This window comes from Mercenaria mercenaria, chromosome 18 (assembly GCF_021730395.1).
Source record: "Mercenaria mercenaria strain notata chromosome 18, MADL_Memer_1, whole genome shotgun sequence".
NCBI lineage: Eukaryota > Metazoa > Mollusca > Bivalvia > Venerida > Veneridae > Mercenaria > Mercenaria mercenaria.
The window spans coordinates 58,495,461-58,517,443 of record NC_069378.1 but is presented as its reverse complement, the minus strand read 5'-3'; the positions used below and the strand labels follow the sequence as shown (position 1 = coordinate 58,517,443).

The window sequence follows — 21,983 nt, the reverse complement described above, 5'->3', positions numbered from 1 at the left end:
TAGATCCCACTATTATCGCTCGAAAGTATTTAAATATCAGAACATTATTTATTTCAACCTCAGTATTTCTTAAAGTAATTGAATTGCAGAAATATTTGCACACAAAGCTGTTTTGTAAATCAGTCTGAATTGCAGATGTTACATATATCATGGATTGCAACCTTTAGTACGATACGAACACACTTTAAGCATTTTTGTCTGTACAAACCTAACACAATTTGTCTGTACAAATCTAAAACTGCCATCCTGAGACAGAGACTAAAGTGATTGCAATGGTGTGAAAATATAAATAAATGTGGACAGACTCAAAACTAAAATCTAGGTGCACATTTGAAAAAAAAATACCACAATTGAGAATATATTTGGTAGACAAAAAAAAATAATTTACACACATGCCACTAAAACTGATTGAGAAATAATCAACGGTTTCTTTATGTAATTACTTTGCACAACGATCACATGATAATGTATTTCATATGAATTACTTCATGTAGCGGATATATGTAGAAAAATATAAGCTTCATCACCTATAAAGACCTTTAGTGTTGTTACACATTCCGGTCCTTCGGGCGTCATGGGGATCATGGAGTTCTTAAACAGTTTCTGTATAATACACTTCCATATTTCATCGTAGGCGCAATGGTTAATAAAACATCATTTTTTTTATCAATATAATCTCTCAGAGGAGTCCCCTTATAAAACAGACTCTTTTAACCCAAGTCGGCTATTATTTTGCTTGGTTGCATTCTATGCTTTCAAATAATTATTTTATTAATGTTATTTCATTTCAAAACTTATTTGTTAAATAGCCAGATATCTGTCTGAAAATGAATCGTACACATGTCAGAATAACATTTCTAAACAAACTTTTTTAATCCACCAGATTGTACCTTTAAAGCAACGAAACCACTTTTGTTTGACTTTCTACACTCCCGCATGCACACGGAAATCGGTATTCTCAAATAATCTCTCCATACATTCATTGTAGAGAAACCATCACCAAAATTTAAAGTCATATAATGGTATATAAACTACGGAAGATAAATCCACTATCTTTTCACTAAAAGACACATACTTAAGAACTTTATAACATCTAAAACATTTGTTTTAGGGAAGAAATTAGTTAACCCAACTGTCAATGAGATAGAACATAACTTAAAGTAACTGTAAAGGGTTAGGGTTGACGTAATGCAGCGGACGTGATGGCTTTTGCACATTTCATAACCTCTCATGAACAGACACGGTCAAACTGTGTTTGCTATAATGTTGTTTGGTTGAGTTCTGCTATACTTCCAAAGGAACATTTTAACGATTTAAAAATCCATAAGAAGATTCTTTTGGAAGAATAGAACACAATCAAGCATATTAATGGTAGATTCAGTGCACGAGAGAAATAAAATCTGCAACACCCCTCACCACCACCCCCATCCCCACCCCCAGCACCGGTTCAAGCAGGATACATGGCATTAATACACACCGTGACCCTAAAGGAGTAGAAAATACAAAATCACTGTGTCCGAGCACAGGGAGGGGTTAAATTTAATGAAAGTAAAGCGCACTTAAAGACTGCTCTTGTGAAAGCTAATGCACTAAAACGAAGCTGGTCACAACTAATTACAATGATAGTAAAGGTTCATACAAATAACACAGTATCGTCTGAAGCAAACATGCATTATATAGGTCTAACGTTCCTTGGTGTCTGATTCATAAAGTTTTAAACTAAATTTTCTTGTTTTTGTTTTGACTAAATAATTGATTTAATTAAATTTTCACTTTTTATGAATATTGCTCACTTATTGACAGTCATTGTTTACATGTTTCATACTGGTACTGCATTACGTCAACATCTCTGATTAATAAATTAATGGTTTACTTATCTTAATGTGTTTTGTGTGTTTTAACAAAAATGCGCACTAATTGAAATCTGTCTGAATACGTTATAAAATGTACCTACTTATTGGATATACAGGGATATACGGGTGAAAAACTGAAATATGTAAACAGTTAAATGCAAACACATACAGGTAAATGTATGCATTATAATGAAAACAGTAATAATTGAAATAGAAGTCATTACAAAGGTGAAAGGAAGTAAAAGCCGTAGTAAAACAAAAATACATTGCTACGCACAAAGCCTATAGAATGATGCACATGGCAAATACATATAGAAAACACATTGTCAAGGTATAGCGTATAGAATACGGAGAAAGTACTAACAAATGAAGAACACATTGGGGCACCGCTTTGGAACGATCATACTGGAAACGAAACATTCAAATGCCATTTAAACACTTTGTGGCACAGCTTTGGAATGATCACACTGGAAACGAAACATTCAAATGTCATCTAAACACATTGGGGCACCGCTTTGGAACGATTATACTGGAAACGAAACATTCAAATGCCATTTAAACACATTGGGGCACCGCTTTGGAACGATCATACAGGAAACGAAACATTCAAATGTCATGTAAACACATTGAGGCACCGCTTTGGAACGATCATACTGTAAACGAAACATTCAAATGTCATTTAAACACACTGGAGCACCGATTTAGAATGATCACACTGGAAACGAAACATTCAAATGCCATTTAAACACATTGGGGCACCGCATTGGAACGATCATACTGGAAACGAAACATTCAAATATCATTTAAACATATTGGGGCACCGCATTGGAACGATCATACTGGAAACGAAACATTAAAATGCCATTTAAACACATTGGGGCACCGCTTTGGAAAGATCACACTGGTAATAAAACTTTCAAATGTCATCTAAACACATAGGGGCACCGCTTTAGAACGATCACACTGGAAACGAAACATTCAAATGTCATTTAAACACGTTGGGGCACCGCATTGGAACGATCATACTGGAAACGAAACATTCAGATATCATTTAAACACATTGGGGCACCGCATTGGAATGATCATACTGGAAACGAAACATTCAAATGTCATTTAAACACATTGGGGCACCGCTTTGGAACGATCATACGGGAAACGAAACATTCAAATGTCATTTAAACACATTGGGGCACCGCTTTGGAAAGATCATACTGTAAACGAAACATTCAAATGTCATTTAAACACATTGGAGCACCGATTTAGAATGATCACACTGGAAACGAAACATTCAATTGTCATTTAAACACATTGGGGCACCGCATTGGAACGATCATACTGGAAACGAAACATTCAAATGTCATCTAAAGACATTGGGGCACCGCATTGGAGCAATCATACTGAAAACGAAACATTCAAATATCATTTAAACACATTGGGGCACCGCATTGGAACGATCATACTGGAAACGAAACATTCAAATGCCATTTAAACACATTGGGGCACCGCTTTGGAAAGATCACACTGGTAATAAAACTTTCAAATGTCATCTAAACACATAGGGGCACCGCTTTAGAACGATCACACTGGAAACGAAACATTCAAATGTCATTTAAACACATTGGGGCACCGCATTGGAACGATCATACTGGAAACGAAACATTCAGATGTCATTTAAACACATTGGGGCACCGCTTTGGAACGATTACACTGGTAATAAAACTTTCAAATGTCATCTAAACACATTGGGACACCGCTTTAGAACGATCACACTGGAAACGAAACACTCAAATGTCATTTAAATACATTGGGGCACGCATTGGAACGATCATACTAGAAACGAAACATTCAAATGTCATTTAAACACATTGGGGCACCGCTTTGTAAAGGTCACACTGGAAACGAAACATTCAAATGTCATTTAAACACATTTGGGCACCGCTTTGGAACGATCACACCGGTAACAAAACATTCAATTGTCATTTAAACACATTGGGGCAACGCTTTGGAACGATCACACTGGTAACAAAACAGTCAAATGTCATCTAGCGAAACTGAACTCTTTTTTTTTCATAGAACAGGTACTATTTGTTTCTTAGTTTCTCAGTGCCAAACAATTTGCAGAAACGTTTCCAGATATAGCAAAAAAAAGAGAAACTACATGCTCTGGAGAACTAGCTTGCATAATTGCCGCAAATAATTCTTCTATTTACACAAAACACTTTACAAAATATTCAAAATATAACGAAAAACCTTCAAAGATAACAAAATGCCTGTAGGCATGTTGGTTGCTTCTTTTATAACGGATAAAGCAGTACATAAAAATACAGGTGTGTGAAAATTTGGATTATTTATCCATAAAACATAATTACATTTATGGCTCTATAGTAAAGTTATTTACTATGATTTTTATTCATGGCATATTAAACCTAGACATGCATGTACGCGCGTGCACATAAAGCTCGTGCTTTTAACCACAGAGGTGAAACCACAGAATGAAAGCAATTCTATAAATAAATAGTCACTTTGTTTACAACACAATTAAATCTATGTATCAACAAGTGCATATTGTAGAATAACAGACTCAATCAAAACATTAAATCTCTGAAAGTTTTATATACCCCGTACACCCAGCCCAACTCCTCCTCCGGGTACAAACACTCTTTTCCACGCTTTTCTACTCTACACTCAATAAAACTAAAACTCTTAAAACTGAAAAATGTCGTACATATAACTTGCTATATAAAACTGTAATTTCTCGACTTTTTTTTTTTATTAAAATCAGCTGTGAAATTAACCACAATCATCCATACCCTTTTTGCCCGACTTCAATCAGATTATACATATTATCACATTGCCACCCAAATTCTCTTTTTCCAACGACCTTGCTTTTTGGGGTTGAATTCGTTCGGTTTTGTTTTAATTTAAAATATTACAGAAATACGGTCAGTGTTGTGTCTATCTGTTGTCTCAATGGTTTGTTTTAACTACTATTACAAATAGTATAAGTAAATTAAGTTCACACGTAGATTTGAACATTGTTATATATTGATATAATCAAACCCATTTAGACACACTATTTGGTGTTATCACGGTCGGGTTAGTTGATACAGTTCGGGACTAATTGGACTGACACATTTTGCCTCGAGCTTCGGACCACACTATCAGCGCTGAAATCTTTGAAACATATCTGGTTTATCTTCGATGGGTGTTTTTAAGGTCAGCGTGTATGTGCAGTAAACTCCAAAATAAATCAAAAATATTTTCATTTTTAAAAATGAGACACGTCGTACAGAATAGTGTGTAAGATGTTCACAGTGTCAGCGGAAAAGCTTTATTTACCCCTCCGAATGCTTACTTATTACATAACTGCTTATATAAATATCCGGTATATAGTTTGTGCTACTGACCGGTCTACAATTCAACACTAAATCTTGCTGGGCCATTGCAAAAACTTGAAAAAAAAGCTCTGACATTATTTAACAAAACGCTTCTTGAATGGCTTGCGGGTCAGTAGTCAAAATTGTTTGCCCTAGGTCCTTTGGGCGACGGTCAATAGTTTTGACATTCCACCGGCAAGAAGCAGTTAGTGCATATCGCTTGAATTCTACTTTTGTATACTAAATAAGCATTTCCAGTCAATGAAATTTTTGTTTGACCTATATTTTCAACCTTGGAATAGTAATATTCTAGCATTTAGATCATTGGCCTTATTAGAATTAGGGGCTTATCATGAACATATAAATCAACTCGTAATATGGCATTTTATTTACTAAAATACGTCCGTCTGTTTGTATTTTTATAGTGCCGTGCCGCAGCGAGTCAGACGAAGTTATAACTGTACGTCAAAACATTACCATATGAGAAATAGAACAGTACCTATTTTTTGTAGAAGTAAAAATTAAAAAGCATTAAAATTATAGGAAAATCTGTAGGGCAAGTCGACACAGAAAAGTACATAAGTACAAGGAATACTTTCAGTGTTGGGTGTAATTGATTTAATCGCTCTTTTTCTGAAATAGATGCCAGTTATCTGCGCGCAGTTAATGAAGTTGGAACAACCTTAATTTTACCCTGTATTAAGTAGACTTATTTCCCATACAGGTTGCCAGCCAAAACACCTGTTGAAACAGGTAATTTAATAGGCGAGAGTCATTAAATATTTTACCACGTAGATAAATATATGTAATATGTTTCATTCAAATGAAAAATACCTAATATTTCAGAACAAATGGTTTAATATATTTCAATGCGTCACAGAAAATGGTCAGCGCAAATGACGTTTTTATTCCTTTTTGCTGTATTATGAGAAAAGATGAAAGACATGTTGATATTAAGAAATATTATTTTGTACATATTTGGCAGTAAAAGTATTGCATTTTTTGTTTCTGTTTTAATAAAGCATCCGTTCCCATCATAAATGTCAATAAAATTCTAAAGTTTGGCAATCATGAGATATTTGCCCTACATGATATTTATACAATGTTATCCACTGAAAATCGCGCGAGAGAAAGGAAGTCTCGGACAAATTTACGGTAATTTCGAATAAAACCGTTTACGTGACGAGGATTTTTTTTTAAACACGATACCATTTTTTTCGCAGTAAGTGTCTAGAAAAAAGACCCAGTTTATCCTTCTGACCACTTTACTTGATATCGGTCCTTTGAATCATTTTCTTTAACGCGTTGGAGAATGGCGACCGAGAAAATTGTGCAAATTATGCCCTTGCAAAACTTAAACCATAGCAGTTAATTTATATAAAAACAATGCACTCTAATTGATTAGATTTGTCCAAATTTAAAAATGGTATGTACCTTGTGGCCTATATTTATCTGAAACTGTTTTTACGGTATTCATACAAATATTTCATTTCCGTTCTAAATCCGGGTATTGCAGCAATGGTCAATGATGCAGTTTTAATTAATTGATTTTTAATTACAAGTCTGATAGATTCATGTAATACTCTGCAAAATACCCAACTAAATTCATAAATTTTGTATGAGTCTGTCTGAAAATTAGATATTTGACAATTGATTCGTAGGGTGATTGCACTTCAATAAATATTTCTTCAAAAGAGGGGAATAATAAAACTGACATAAAACTGTCTGGGAGTTGAGAGAAATATACGTGAATTATAGCAGAAAGCTGTTAAATGCTAAATGTTTGAATAACCAAAGGCGAGTAAAACAATAGAGTAATTTATCACCCAACCACTGAACGTATTTCAGAAAGCAACAGAAATACCACATATTTCAATGAAGTATTTTTTTTTTGTTGAACCGACACTTTATTGCGATACTAGCTTTAGAACTTATAAGAAAAGTATTGATTGACAGACAAAGATGTAAAACCTCTAACAATAGCTGATAAAAGTAAATGATACATAATGTAATACTTTTATACAAAATTGAGCAATAACCGGCATACATAAAACAAGTTAACTATGTGCTAATGCCCACATTAAAGTTATAAAACAACTCGATGAAATAAATAATGAAAACACTTGAAATACCATTCAGGAAATAAAAATATATATTAAAATTAACTAAACAGGAACACACATTAAGAAAAAAAGAATAAAAAAAAAACACAGGTAAAATGTTTAATGTTTTTTTTTCTGTTCTTACAACTACATGCAAGTCAAATAGTTGAGACGATATACTGGAGATGTAAAAAAGAGCTTGAACATTCTAATTGGACCTCATTACAAATTTCAACCAATCACAGTACTGCTCTCAAACCCGATAAAGCAAATATCAACAGCCTTATTTACATAATACAGTTAGCCATGTTTAGACATAATAATTAAATCAGAACATTTGAGCCGTGCCATGGGAAAACCAACATAGTGGCTTTGCGACCAGCATGGATCCAGACCAGCCTGCGCATCCGCGAAGTCTGGTCAAGCTCCATGTTGTTCGCTTTTAAAGCCTATTGGAATTGGAGAAACTGTTAGCGAACAGCATGGATCCTGACCAGACTGCGCGGATGCGCAGGCTGGTCTGGATCCATGCTGGTCGCAAAGCCACTATGTTGGTTTTCCCATGGCACGGCTCATTTGAGTTTTCAACTAAGTACGATAACTGCTTCATTTTCTAACCAAACAGTCTTGTATAATCGTGTGCTAAAAGCTTACAGGAACGTACAACATCTTAGTTGAAAGACAGTTTTTCCTATAATACCTAAATGCCGTAAGCTGATGCAAGAACGCAAACCCGACGTCTTAAACTATGGAAAATGTATCTACAATGAAGTTTTGGTGTAATAACACATATCAAATTTATATTTAAATCTAGCATAATGACTTCAAAGTTTCCCATATTAAAGTTGTCAATGAAGGAGCAGTTTAAATGCTTTTTAAGTTTGTTTAAAAATGTTTCCCCCATTCAGATAATTTAACAAAATGTATAAATTGATTTACCCGGGGATGTATGCATGGCCTGTTCAGAAAATTATTTCAAATTGAAACCTCAGTCGCAAATATGGCCGTAAATATGCCAGCATTAATTGACTGACAGTAAGCGAAGACGCTGATATTCCTGTTTGCTAGGTAATAGGACTTAATACTAAAGATAGTGTGAGAAAAAGTCGTATGCAAAATAATTCGTACATATGCATTCTGACATCGATTTAAGCATCAGTTCGTAGTTTTTCAGTCTTTTCCGTCGATATTCAGTAAGTACGATTTTCAAACTCAAACTTTGCTCCATCTCTCGTCAAACATATGATTATTGAAAGTTCCCATTTAGATTTACTTGAAACATTTTAGCTACTAGTAATTAGTGATTTGACTGGTGATATTTTTTTTGTATAATATCTGGTTATACATTATTTGAGCCGCGCCATGAGAAAACCAACATAGTGGCTTTGCGACCAGCATGGATCCAGACCAGCCTGCGCATCCGCGCAGTCTGGTCAGGATCCATGTTGTTCACTAACTTTTTCTCTAATTGCAATAGGCTTTGAAAGCGAACAACATGGATCCTGGCCAGACTGCGCCGATGCGCAGGCTGGTCTGGATCCATGCTGGTCGCAAAGCCACTATGTTGGTTTTCTCATGGCGCCGCTCATTTAAAGAACATTCAAAATGTTAGAGGCTGGAAATACTAAAGCGAATCATTCTGTGACAGTCAACACTTTTAATCTTTACCCTGCTAAATTTTAAAATTGGACTAGTTCATCATTCAGTTAGGCAGTACCATTTATTATACAAAGGGTTGTTCACTGAAAATTTACTGACTGAATAGTGAACAGTGCAGACCATGATCAGCCTGCACATCTTGGTCTGCACTGGTCGAAAAGGCAAAATCAATTGCCGCCAGCATGCTAAATGTTAATTAAGCTTAGCGATAGTTTATAAAAATATGAAAATAAAGAGTTTAGAATAGAATAGATATTCAAGTAAGTGTAATATTCTAAATAAAATGAAAATATACATTCTTGTAAGGCATAGTAACAGCTTTCATCATATTAAGTCAGATGGAGAGCATCCATTCGTAGCTTATCGGTTATTTCCGTCAGACTTCGGTAATGTACGATTACCCAGTGGACGGAACAAAGACCACATGATCTAAAATCTATGATGCAATATTAAATATCACGGCCACTTTAAATTCCAGACAAGAATCGGTATACATATAGATCCACAGAAACGTGTAGATTTAATTCCAAATAAATCTTTCAAAAACAGTGTTAAGGTATATCCAAATGAATTTATTCCAGTTGCAAATACAAGAATTAGAATATTTGAACAACACACATGCTTCCAAATTTAAACTGAAGGCAGGAACATAGATAACTAAGTTTTAAGGAAAGAACTAATGAATCAAACACATCTTTATTTTTCCTCAAAGAAATTTGCACACAGATCTAAGAGTTCTGCTTTTGATGAAGATTTGGAATACCAAATATCAAAGGAAATTCTTTTTTGAACTTGTAATAAACTGGTTGTTAAATACATTATGTCTTTCAACAGGGTAACTTCCAAGATCAACACAGAGTCTTGTAAGATATTCAGATTCAGGAGGAAAAAAAATAAATGAACACTTGCTTTGATGTTGGATCATAGGTTTTATTTTCATAAATGCAAAAAGAATATACAAACATATAAACAAACTACAAAGATGGGCGCATTAAGGACATGAAAAGCGCTACAGAAACATAACAGAAAAATAAAACTCTTTGATCAGTATGCTGAGATAATAAGCTTCTCTGTAAACTCATGAGTTGAACATACTTCCAATCATTCCAAATCCACTTTGTTCTTTAGGATGACGTCTTTACGTCTTTGGGACACGGGCAGAGGTGGGTTGGGGGAAGGGGGGAATGACGGTAAAATGAAGTCATAGCAAACTTGTGGATAATCGACTTCGGACTATAAATTTTGGCACAATCTTTCTTTCGCAGAATGTCCATTATACGTATGAAAACAAAGTTCAGGAAAGCGCAAAACGCTTGGGCTGATTTTATTGACATGAACAATAAATAAAGAATTATTATGCATGCGTGCACACTATATTTAATACACGTGGGCGGATCCAGAATCGGGGTTAGGGCAGAAGTACTTTGGAGAGTCTGGAGGCATGCCCCGCTCGAAAACGTTTAGCATATTCAGGTGTGAGTTTTTCACAAAAGGTCATCTTTTAAATTTGTATATTTTCAAGAAAAGTAAATTGACCAAGTAGACAGCTTTTTAGTTGGATTATCAAGCAAATCGAAAAGTTTGAATAAAATGACTGATGTTTCGCTGAATGTGTCCCATATTTTAGTGTAAATTTGTGTGTGTAGGTGGCGGGTGGGGAGGGGAAGATCCATGAATTCGTCCTTGATCCAGGCTTTTTTATCGTTATCCTTTTGTCTATAAATATAAACATTTTATATTAATAAAATTCTAAATGTTTTGTAATCATCACGCCCCGTTTCATTAAGGAAAGCCGAAATTGCATATTGAAAGTTGGCAATTAACATTACTGCGGGTATACCGTAAACTTAACCTTTAGCCTGCTAAATTTCTAAAATGGACTGGTTCATCATTCAATTTGGGCAATAGCATATATTATTCGAAGGGTGTTTACTGAAAATTTACTGACTGAATAGCGAACAGTACAGACCATGATCAGCCTGCATGGATGTGTAGGCTGACCTTGGTCTGCACTGGCCGCAAAGGCAGAATCAATTGCCGCCAACAGGCCAAAATGAGTGCATACTGCCTTGTTCAAGCCAAAAGGTTAGAACATAATTATAAAGTAGCTCTTTAAGCGCTGACAATTCGACCAATATTACTAAGAAAATAAAAATCCGAGTAGTTCACCTATCTGTCTAGCATGCAGACTTGAATTATCAAAATTAATTGGATCTTTTATCTAGATGCAAACAAATGAATAAAATGCAGTAAGTAAACATGATAACGTTCTATTACCGAACTTAGAAAGAGGTGACGGCAGTACTCGTTCATTTAAATGTTCGTAAACGTTTTATATTATGATAATCGGTTTCTTTTATCGTAATGAAAGTTCACGCAGAATGATGCGCGGTTTTTCTTAAGACCTTTACCGGGGTCTTCTATAGGAACCCTATCAATTTATACTAAAGCTGGATATTTCATGTGGTTTGTTTCATTGTCTTACATAAGATGAAAAGGTTTTGTAAAACTTGTCTCATTCATAAGACCGGAAGCGAAAACTTTGCCCGAGATACTAACAGTTGACTGGTATAATCTCTACAGCCTGAAGGTTAATACCTGGGTATTTCCTAAGGCCTAACCTGAAGTGATATTAGAAATAAAGTCAAAAGTTTTCATCTGGTTTAATAACTAGTTCCTTCTCAAGACTAGCTTAGTTACTAACATTAAATCAAGAAAATGGAATAATGTAGTCTTCAAAATGCAATATTAACTACAATAAAGCGATAACTAGCGCCGTAGATCAGTTTAAACAAACAGATAACTTCACTCGTTCGTAGTTGATGTCAACCTAGATGATTCATCGTTCCTTTTATACACAAATGTTTATAAACAGATATTCGGCTGTTAACAAACCCCGTCCTTTTTGTCATTTCAGGTCACTAGCTAAAACTGGAGAACCATCCAACGATTTGTATTCACCCACTGCCCAAGCTCATATTTTTTCATCCCCAACTTTACTGCCACTTACGAAAAAACAGAGGCGACTGGTTACGAAAAACCCTGGGACGATTCTTGCAATAGCCAAAGGTGCCCGGATGGCCGTCGACGAGTGTCAAAACCAGTTTAAAGACAGGCGGTGGAACTGTTCCATTCAAGAAAATGGACACGGTGGTTCAATATTTGGAAAGATAATTGAAAGAGGTAATTCCTTAATCCCCCTTTTAAGTTAATTATTTAATTATATGGATATTTCATCTGCCGTCTAATTATACAACTGCAGTTATTTAAACCTTGTGTTGAGAAATTCACAATCTATGCAAAAATATATGAAGATATGTTCATTTTTCTGCCAGACGTATAAGAAAAGATACGGAAACACGGTGAAAAATAATCTATTCTTTTATCAAAGATTTGTTAGTGCTTGTCATCTTTTGTCATAGCTTGTCAAATGATGACTAATGCATATGCATGTTTTTATTTTGACTGTCTACAAATGTAATAGTATTTCTGTTTTCATAGCATTATGGTCGGTACATGAAGTCTTGTCGAAATATGTGCCGTGGGAACTAAATAAGACACGCTCGCTGTCATAAACTGCTGTACAAATGATGCAGAGTACTTATTGATACAAACATTTTGTTTTCATTATCACTCTATTTATAAAAGTGTCTCAAAGTGACCATTCAATGACTTCAATAAATTTGACTTTTCATTTCTGTTGACAGACCTTCCAAGCTTTTAGGCGATCTTGTAGATATCAATCCGCAATAAGACGATAACGACGATAAAGGGTACTTGACACAGCGTTATACCCTGCCTACCGTAAAGTGCCGTGGAATGTCGCAAAATATTTTTCTGTATTTAAATTAACTTAAATGACCGGTCTCTGACAATATAATAGCTTCATAACTCTTTGATTATAGTGATAAAGATGCTACACCGACTATAAAGTGTTCTCCCATCCCCTTAAAACTGAGGGAAATAATTGGTCTATTGATCAATCGGGATAATTTTGTTACTTAGATAGTTTTTTGTGAACGAACCTGTTATACTTCACACGAAACTTATTCACAGTGAACTATCGCTATGCACGAAATTGATTTACACGTAATTTGTTCCATCCAATTATTTGTTTTCCCTTTGAAAGTTTCAGTTACATAGATTTCGATTTGCCATTTTGTCTAATTGTTTGCAATTACCAAACTCTTTCAAAAGAAGATGTTTTTGAAGTGCTTTGTTTCATTGACAACATGTCTCTTATCAAGATATCTAAAACGTTTTTATGCCTTCATGTGTGGTTTTGAATTTGTTATCTTTTAACTTTAAAAATTCTATGACAATAAGGCTTGTTCATTAAATTAACATTAGTCACACCCTTTTAGTCTGTGGTAATGATAGGCCAATGGTTTTTATGATGTTTGAAAGATGATGTACATAGTAATTAGTCAAGGGAAATTTGACTTGACGTGAACAGTTTAGGTTGCTCTAAAATAACGTAGAAGAATGACGGAAAAATGGACCAGTTAGTTTAATTACTATATATTAGATTTTAATAATGTTAAGTGCTTGCAACAGATGCAAACACGTCTTAGCTTTTTAGTTTTATGTTACCACCCACGTTAGAACCGTGTGTGTTTAGCGCATATGATTGACCATAAATTATTTAACATAATAATCACAAATCAGTAGGTTCAAACACTTTCTTAGCAAATTAAATATGCCTGATTACACTCAAATTGAATGTTAGGACATAGCTAAATGGTGTTAAGCAAAACGATAGCTTTTAATAGGGATACGGCACGCAACAGAGTTTAAACCATTTGTTAACACATTAATTTTAAATATATTAGAGGTTTTACGGCTGCCAATAGTGTGCCATTGATATCAGTTCGTTGTCTTAGCGATAGTTGATAATATCATTTCAGATATTAATCTTCTCTTTGAAATAGCACACTGTCTAACTACGCAGAGAAAAATAGTTCCTCTTTTCTTTAGGAATGGTAGATTAGACATAATGTCTAATATTTAATGTTATTTGCATCTTGTACGTACCGGTAACATAAAATTAACAAACGTATCATGATGGCAAAATATTTCTTTAATTACGTTTCATTCATCAGATACTCTTTATGAGGGCAGTTACAAGTAACGAAACCGGTACAGATGCAACTATGTGGTTTTGTGGTGTAAACATGCGCCAAATGTATAAATTAAAAACAACTATTAAACTTAATTCTAGCGATCTTATATTTCTCTAGGCTTTTTGTAAACAGAAATAACACATACACTATTTATAAGCACGTTATTGCGCAACACTACCCCAGCGGTTATCAAATCACTAAAAAGTACTTCAATTATATATTGTACAACTCGTGAACGACTATTTAATTTAAAGCTAAGATGCCGTAAATCCTAATCGTAAAGTTTGTAATTATGACTTTCATGTCTAGTATCGTCATCGTTTACCTTGAAACTTTTAACTGTTATAACATAACATAAAATTTCCAGTTGTAATATCTAACTTTTTGGATTGAAACTTAAGGTTAACAAAAACTGAATTATAATATGCAATTGGAGGTGATTTATATACCAAAAATACTTATCAAGCAAATATTAAGAAAATGTGGCTTAAAACACTTAAAATTGTTAAGTTATGACAAATGCCTTGTAGTGAAATACAGCTGACCCTGCCTTAGAGGCCACTTCTATCAAGCAGCCACTTGCCATAAGTAGCCTTTTTTCTAATTTCAACTCGTATTTAGCAGTCACCTGTCTTAAGAAACTAGATGTGTAGCTCCCTTGACTGACTGCCCTAACCTCAATGCAACCACCCTTCCCCAACATAAATGGAGAAATTAAATGAAAAATCTTCAGTCAGTTGAAATGTCATAACATCACAGCCGCAGTTTAACATTCGTACTTGTGAATGTAAATTATTTCTTCTATTTGCGATTCGATAAAATAATTAAATAAATGGTTCATTCATTACTAATATATTTGGTATGTTGATAAATGTTTTAAACGTTTAAACGTTTGCCGATTTTACTCGCATCATCAACCGCGTCAAAATTTTATTTTTTGTCACTTATTATCAACTTTTCCTTTTCATACTATAAACATTTTCGAATCAGATAATTTTCAAAGTTAATAGGCTGATGTTAATGTATGATTCGTGGAGCAACTTTTCAATTACGGCGTGCAAAATAAGAAATAAAATGTTCTTTTACATATTTTCAATTAATATTTTTTAGCAAAAATGTTCAGTTTATAGGCAATTAAGCTCACTCAAATGGCCAATTTCTCACGTCAAATAAGCCTATACTTTTCAATCTTATTCGAAATCTGAGAAATTTAGAACTTGTTTATTAATTATTTTCATTTTGTGTGACGTTGCCATTTCAAATAATATTGCAAATATAGTTTTTTAACCTCTTCCGTCAACAATTGTAGATATTTGTTTACACCTTGTAATGTTTTCTTTTGGCTTGATTGTGGTATCGAGTATCTTAAGGTTTGCTTATTATATATATTTTAAAACGAGGAATGTTATGGTTTATATTTAGTGCCGTTCCATACCGGATTCACCTGGTGGGGACCATTTATATGCATACTTTCTTGTTATTTAGAAACATGATGGGTTTAACTTCGTTTGTTTGATATGTGTAGCTCCGCTTTTCAGCAGTAGTTCAGTTTTGTAACGGCTGCCATCTAACCAAAAACTGTGTTCCTGGAGTCTTTACCAGTACTAACCTGTTCTCCGCAAGCAAACGATAACTTCTTTGTGTAAAATCAGGGGTAGGGACAAACGACCTCAGACACAATGTCTTCAGTCAAATCGTCTGTAAAAATATACGCCACGCCCGGGGATCGAACTTGCGACCTCTAGATTCGTAACTGAGTGCTCTGAGGGAACCCTATTAATCGGCGTGATCTCCCCAAATGTGTTTTTGCCATTAAAAGCGGTGCCCCACACTGTTCCTTTATTTGTTCGTTTTAATTGTTCTACTTTGTGTGTTTTATTCAACTGTCAATCATTGATGCATACATACACTGCTGTTGGTATTCGTTTTGGGGAGGTTGCTTTCTTGGAAAATTGGCTATTCTTATAGGATCTTAGTCTTTATTTTTAAATACGTTTAAGTTCTTATACTTACCACGTCTGTAACTTTCAGTAAGCCAATACTGGTACGAATCGAAGTGAAATTGTCAGATAAATGGCCGCCATTGCGCTTATAAGAATCTTAAAATTAAGCTTGTTTTACTAAAGATGGTTTCCAGACTTGATATTTACTAATATCATATTTTATAAATCTGAAAATAATTGTTCTGCACATTGTTATGTACCATATTACCATATAACGGTCATAGTTCTAGCCTGGGAAGTGGTTGATAATTTTTGCTCATAACACATACCAAATAGCTTCTCTTAGTTGGCGCTAATTATTACTGATTTAATTTGATCAAGTTTCTGATATTGTCAATTTTTCGAGAGAAGTTGTCAACAATCACATTTCTGGAGATTAAAATTATTGTACCAATACTTAATCAGCATATGATGTACGATTACATCTGTTAGCAATAAATTACTTTTCTGCTTTGTTGTTGAATACCGAGTAATGTATTTGTTTTGTTTTGAGTTTAACGCCGTTTCTCAACAGTATTTCAGTCATTGTTCCTGGATTCTGTACCAGTACAAATCCGTTCTCCGCGAGTAAATGTCAACTTCCCAACATATATCAGAGGAGGTGGAGGACTAATGATTTCGGACACAATGCCTTTTATACACTGAATAATATTACACTTTATTATCGAAGTATAAAACAAGAGCTGTCTCCGTAGGATGACACATGCCCCCGATGGCACTTTGAATGAATAGTTATGGCCGATGTTAGAGTTTAGGACCTTTGACCTACGGAGTTGGGTCTTGCGCGCGACACATCGTCTTACTGTGTCATTTTAAAATCCATGCATGAATGACTAAGATATGGACCGGACATGCCCATCAATGCACTATCATGAAAAATGATCTTTAACGTCTAAGTGTGACCTTGACCTTTGAGCTACGGACCTGGGTCTTGCGTGTGACACGTCGTCTTACTGTGGTACACATTCATGCCAAGTTATTTGAAAATCCATCCATCAATGACAAAGATATGGACCGGACACGCCCATCAATGCACTATCCTTTAACATCTAAGTGTGACCTTGACCTTTGAGCTACGGACCTGGGTCTTGCGCACTGCACGTCATCTTACTGTGGTACACATTCATGCCAAGTTATTTGAAAATCCATCCATCGATGACAAAGATATGGACCGGACACGCCCATCAATGCACTATCCTTTAACGTCTAAGTGTGACCTTGACCTTTGAGCTACGGACCTGGGTCTTGCGCACTGCATGTCATCTTACTGTGGTACACATTCATGCCAAGTTATTTGAAAATCCATCCATCGATGACAAAGATATGGACCGGACACGCCCATCAATGCACTATCCTTTAATGTCTAAGTGTGACCTTGACCTTTGAGCTACGGACCTGGGTCTTGCGCACTGCACGTCGTCTTACTGTGGTACACATTCATGCCAAGTTATTTGAAAATCCATCCATCGATGACAAAGATATGGACCGGACACGCCCATCAATGCACTATCCTTTAACGTCTAAGTGTGACCTTGACCTTTGAGCTACGGACCTGGGTCTTGCGCACTGCATGTCGTCTTACTGTGGTACACATTCATGCCAAGTTATTTGAAAATCCATCCATCGATGACAAAGATATGGACCGGACACGAAAATTGCGGACAGACCGACAGACTGACAGACTGACAGACCGACAGACAGACAGACGGTTCAAAAACTATATGCCTCCCTTCGGGGGCATAAAAATAATTTTCTGTATATAAGCCTATAGATCACCTGCTTTGCAGGCAAACGTGATTCTTACCAAGGCAACCATATTCTGTTGTCAGATCAGTCAAAACATTTTTCATTTTATCAGAATTATGATCTCCCTTACAATAGAAACGAATAGCTAGAATTGATACCCGACTACCTACATGATACAAGAGTTGTCGTTCTTCGCGAACACAGGTATAATAACTTTTTTTTTTCACATGAACGAAATTCAAATAGATTATTTTCTGGTTATTTGATGGATGTCGAAATTTGAAATGTTTAGCTGACTTTGAAAAATTACTGTACAGTCTCATAGAACACAGGACAAGTGTCACTTTGTTATATCCTCCAGAACAGCCAAACAATACGCTCAGAAATACAATGGAAATGAAGTATATAACTGGTATGATGCTAGCTACAGAAGTCTGTCTAGCAAAGCAATGCTTATCTTACCTATATAATTACTTCTTCAGAAATACATGCAAGAGCTCATGCACTTTTCATTCCCGAGTCAATAATATAACCTGTTAAAAAAGAATTTTTGAGACTTTATGCCAGTCTAGAACTACAGATGTTTGCTTAATAAACTGGTTTGGGAAATCTATTTTCGCTGGACAAATTAAGATTATTAGATCAATATTTAAATTACAATTATTATGATTTGTTGGCGATATTTGATGACAATAGTTAGATTGAAAACCTGATTTCTAGTTTGTACCATCATGTTCATAGCTATTTTAACATTACTTTATGACTTTGAGGTATTTATCTAGCAAGATATGATCTTAACCTCTGTCGATATAACAGTTTTACTACGGAAATGTGTAAAATCATCCCCACAAAAAAGGTAAAATGTGTTGGTTTTTATATACCAAAAACTGTATTACTGCGACCACCCGTTAAATATTTTGCGGTAAAATAAAAATCACACTCCTTCCGTATAATAAGGAATATGTTTAAAAGTACTGATATTTCTTAACATGGGGCCTCCGTGGCCGAGTGGTTAAGGTCGCTGTCTTCCAGTGACTTGCCCCTGACAGATGTGGGTCTGAGCCTCTTTCGGGCCTTGAATTTTTCATGTGAGGAAGCGATCGAAGCATTATCTATAAATATGCCGGTATGACGTTAAACCCATCAAAAACAAAACTATTAAACATTCCCAGATTTTGTATACTTGCATTAGTACGTTAAGCCACTTTGCTTTAAGTACCGTTGTTGTAAGTGAATTCATGGCACTGGCTAATTTAGTTTTTATTCCAATTACGAATAATCCTTCTCAAAATCAAGTTAAATGTAAGATAAGTACAGACTTTTATGCTAACATTCAATAATGTAATGGACATTTAATTAGTTTAAATTAATTAAATTTCTATTAACAGAACATGACATCAGCAGCATGTTCAAGAAAATGCTTTGATATCATAAAAACAGAGTGGGGAGAAATCAAATTTATCTGTATAAATCTACAAATACCGTAAGGAATTTTCCACTGGCTGATGCGAAAATGATTTTTAGATATGGGACGTTTAACTGGACAAGTATTTCGGCTTGACGTATTTTAAAAACCTTTCGTTTCACATCATTTGACAGAGGTCTACATCAAAAGCATGGCTACTTTAGTACAAATCTATTTTCACAGCATTAAATTTTCCACTCGTATTAACACTTTCGATTCTAACATATGTTCGTAGCATTAATTTACGAAGAGTTGATTCAAATTTCACGCATTTTATGCATCTCTTATTTGACAGTAGCAACTGTACAAAGACAAGAATTTGTATGCATTGAACAGGGTTCTCCTGTGGCGGATGGGTGTTTCGCACTAAATCATGTGACAATTTATATTTTTTTCACCGACCCCAAATGCATACATATGCGAAAATTATTCTAATATGTTCTTTGCTACAAATTGAGATGTTAACAGATTCATAAAGTTATTTCGTGTGTAAGATTTTCTAATATAAGTTTATTTATTGCTTTGGTGTAGCTAGTTAAAGTCATTTAGAGTAATTGAAAGTTGTAACACTGGGTTGACTGTCATTAAAGTCAGTCTAGGATTGGGTTACATTCAATTTACGGCCAAATATGCTTAATAGATGTATAGCATAGCATACACAGATGTTCATTCGCCGCTCAAATTAAGATATAAAATCTTTCAAAATGATAAAGATTAGTATAAAAGGATGAAAACATGCGAATCAAAATTGATCTACTATATTTTGTATCTCGCCTACTTATTATAACATGAGCCTTTTATACGCTGAAACAAGTTTTCCAAAAGGTTTTTAGAAAATAATTTCTTATATTTGTATTAATTCAATTTTCCCTCACATCGAAGCTTTCGTAATGAGGAGATAATTAGTTTTCCAACTCCTCAATAAGTTATCATAGGTCAATTGCGAGATTTGCTAGCCATAATCAGATTAAAGGCACTGACCTCCAGATTTTGGCTAAAAACGATCTCTTTTTAAAATTGAAGTTTGGTCATATTTTGATCATTAGAATATGAGTTTTTGTTTCTAAACTATCTTATGAATGCGAAATCAAGAAAAACGATGCCCGTGTCGGGAATCGAACCCGGGCCGCCACGGGAAAAGAACCCTTTTCACTGTCGTTACCAATACCGCTACGGAGGATTTTGTTTTAAGCGCTTGTTACTTATAGATATTTATAATTAAGGCAGTTTGCCTCGAGTAAAACCTTACAAACGCTTTTCGATTTTCATTGTAAAAATTAGTAAAAACAACTAATTCCCATGTGTTTCCATAATATAGCCTGTTAGTTATTTTAAAATATCAAAGCATTCTAAAGAAATGTAGCACCTAAATCTTTTTTTCTTGTTTTTGTTGTCGTAAGATCTTGAGGCCAGTGCCTTTAACATTACTTCAAATAGTAAAACAATTTTCAAAAAAAAAAAAAAAAAAAAAAAAATCCCCCAAAACAAAACGAAGCTTTTATACACACTTTTCTTTTTAAAACGATAACATCGGGGAAAATGCAAAAGTAAAAAAAAAATTATAGTTGTTAGGATGTTGTTTCAAAATGTGCCTTGGGTGTTAATGGGTACAACAACCGATCCAAAAGGGTTTTCTTTTCACAGTACCACTTTTAGAACGCTATGTTTAATATAACTTAATCTTAACAGATAACCACTTGTACTGGATGGGAATGTTATAAACTTGGTACATCAATACAATCAACTGAATTGTTGTCTGAAAGAATTGATAAGTCACTTCGTACAAAAGGCTATCAGTTGCTTTAGAGATCAAATCTCCATAAAACCCCGTAGTTATAAGAGGAATTCCGCCTTCTCTGTCAGTGCCAGACAGTGCAATGGCATTCTAAATTTGCACAAAGTTAACGTGCTTTTACACTTAGGCATCTGGGGTTGCTGCTTAAACAAAATGTTTCATGTGTTGTGTCATTGTACTGACAAATCAAACAAGTTATATCACTATTGAATTGTTTATTCGCAAATAAAACTTTTATAAGAATTCAATGAGCACGTGTTACATGAAATGTAATTATCCCGTGCGAAAAAACATTCCAGTGTGTAAGGGTCATTAATGTACCGAATCTACCTACGGGCCTAGATGAAGTTTCTTACGCAAGCATTACAAATTAAAACGGTTCTTTTATGCAAGATGTTGATGATACGTATTTTTATGCAACTAAGCCCTGTATTTGTTAATACACATGTAGATGTTGCAAGATGTTGATGATACGTATTTTTATGCAACTAAGCCCTGTATTTGTTAATCAAACATAAACTTTTCTTAAGTATCCGCAGAACACATAAACTATTGCTTACCATTCTTTTTTCCGTAGTGCATTTATAATATTTAATGTATGTCGGCAAAAAAAAACAGAACATACATTTTATATAGGTATATCAGGATAAAAACCAAATGATACTGCTAGTGCTAAGGTTGACTAAAATATTAAGATAAAACATTATCTATACCAAAATCCTTTGGAAGCATATAACAAAACGAAGCAAAGTAATAGCAGACTTTGACAGCTAACGAAATGTGTAATTGCACTGGCTTAAGTGGAATTATATAAAACGATATTGAATGGACTCCATGATCCTAAAGGAGCAGAAAATGTA

General features: G+C 34.6%; 1 protein-coding gene across 2 annotated transcripts in view; it reads left to right on the top strand.

Annotated features, from left to right (window-relative positions):
- LOC123538441 (protein Wnt-1-like) overlaps positions 1-21,983 on the top strand; it is a 41,903-nt gene that overhangs the window by 8,396 nt on the left and 11,524 nt on the right. For both annotated transcript variants that reach the window (XM_045322548.2, XM_045322547.2), the window contains exon 2: positions 11,909-12,174. In XM_045322548.2, coding sequence (XP_045178483.1) covers positions 11,909-12,174 — 266 coding nt within the window. The remainder of the gene's footprint in view (positions 1-11,908; positions 12,175-21,983) is intronic.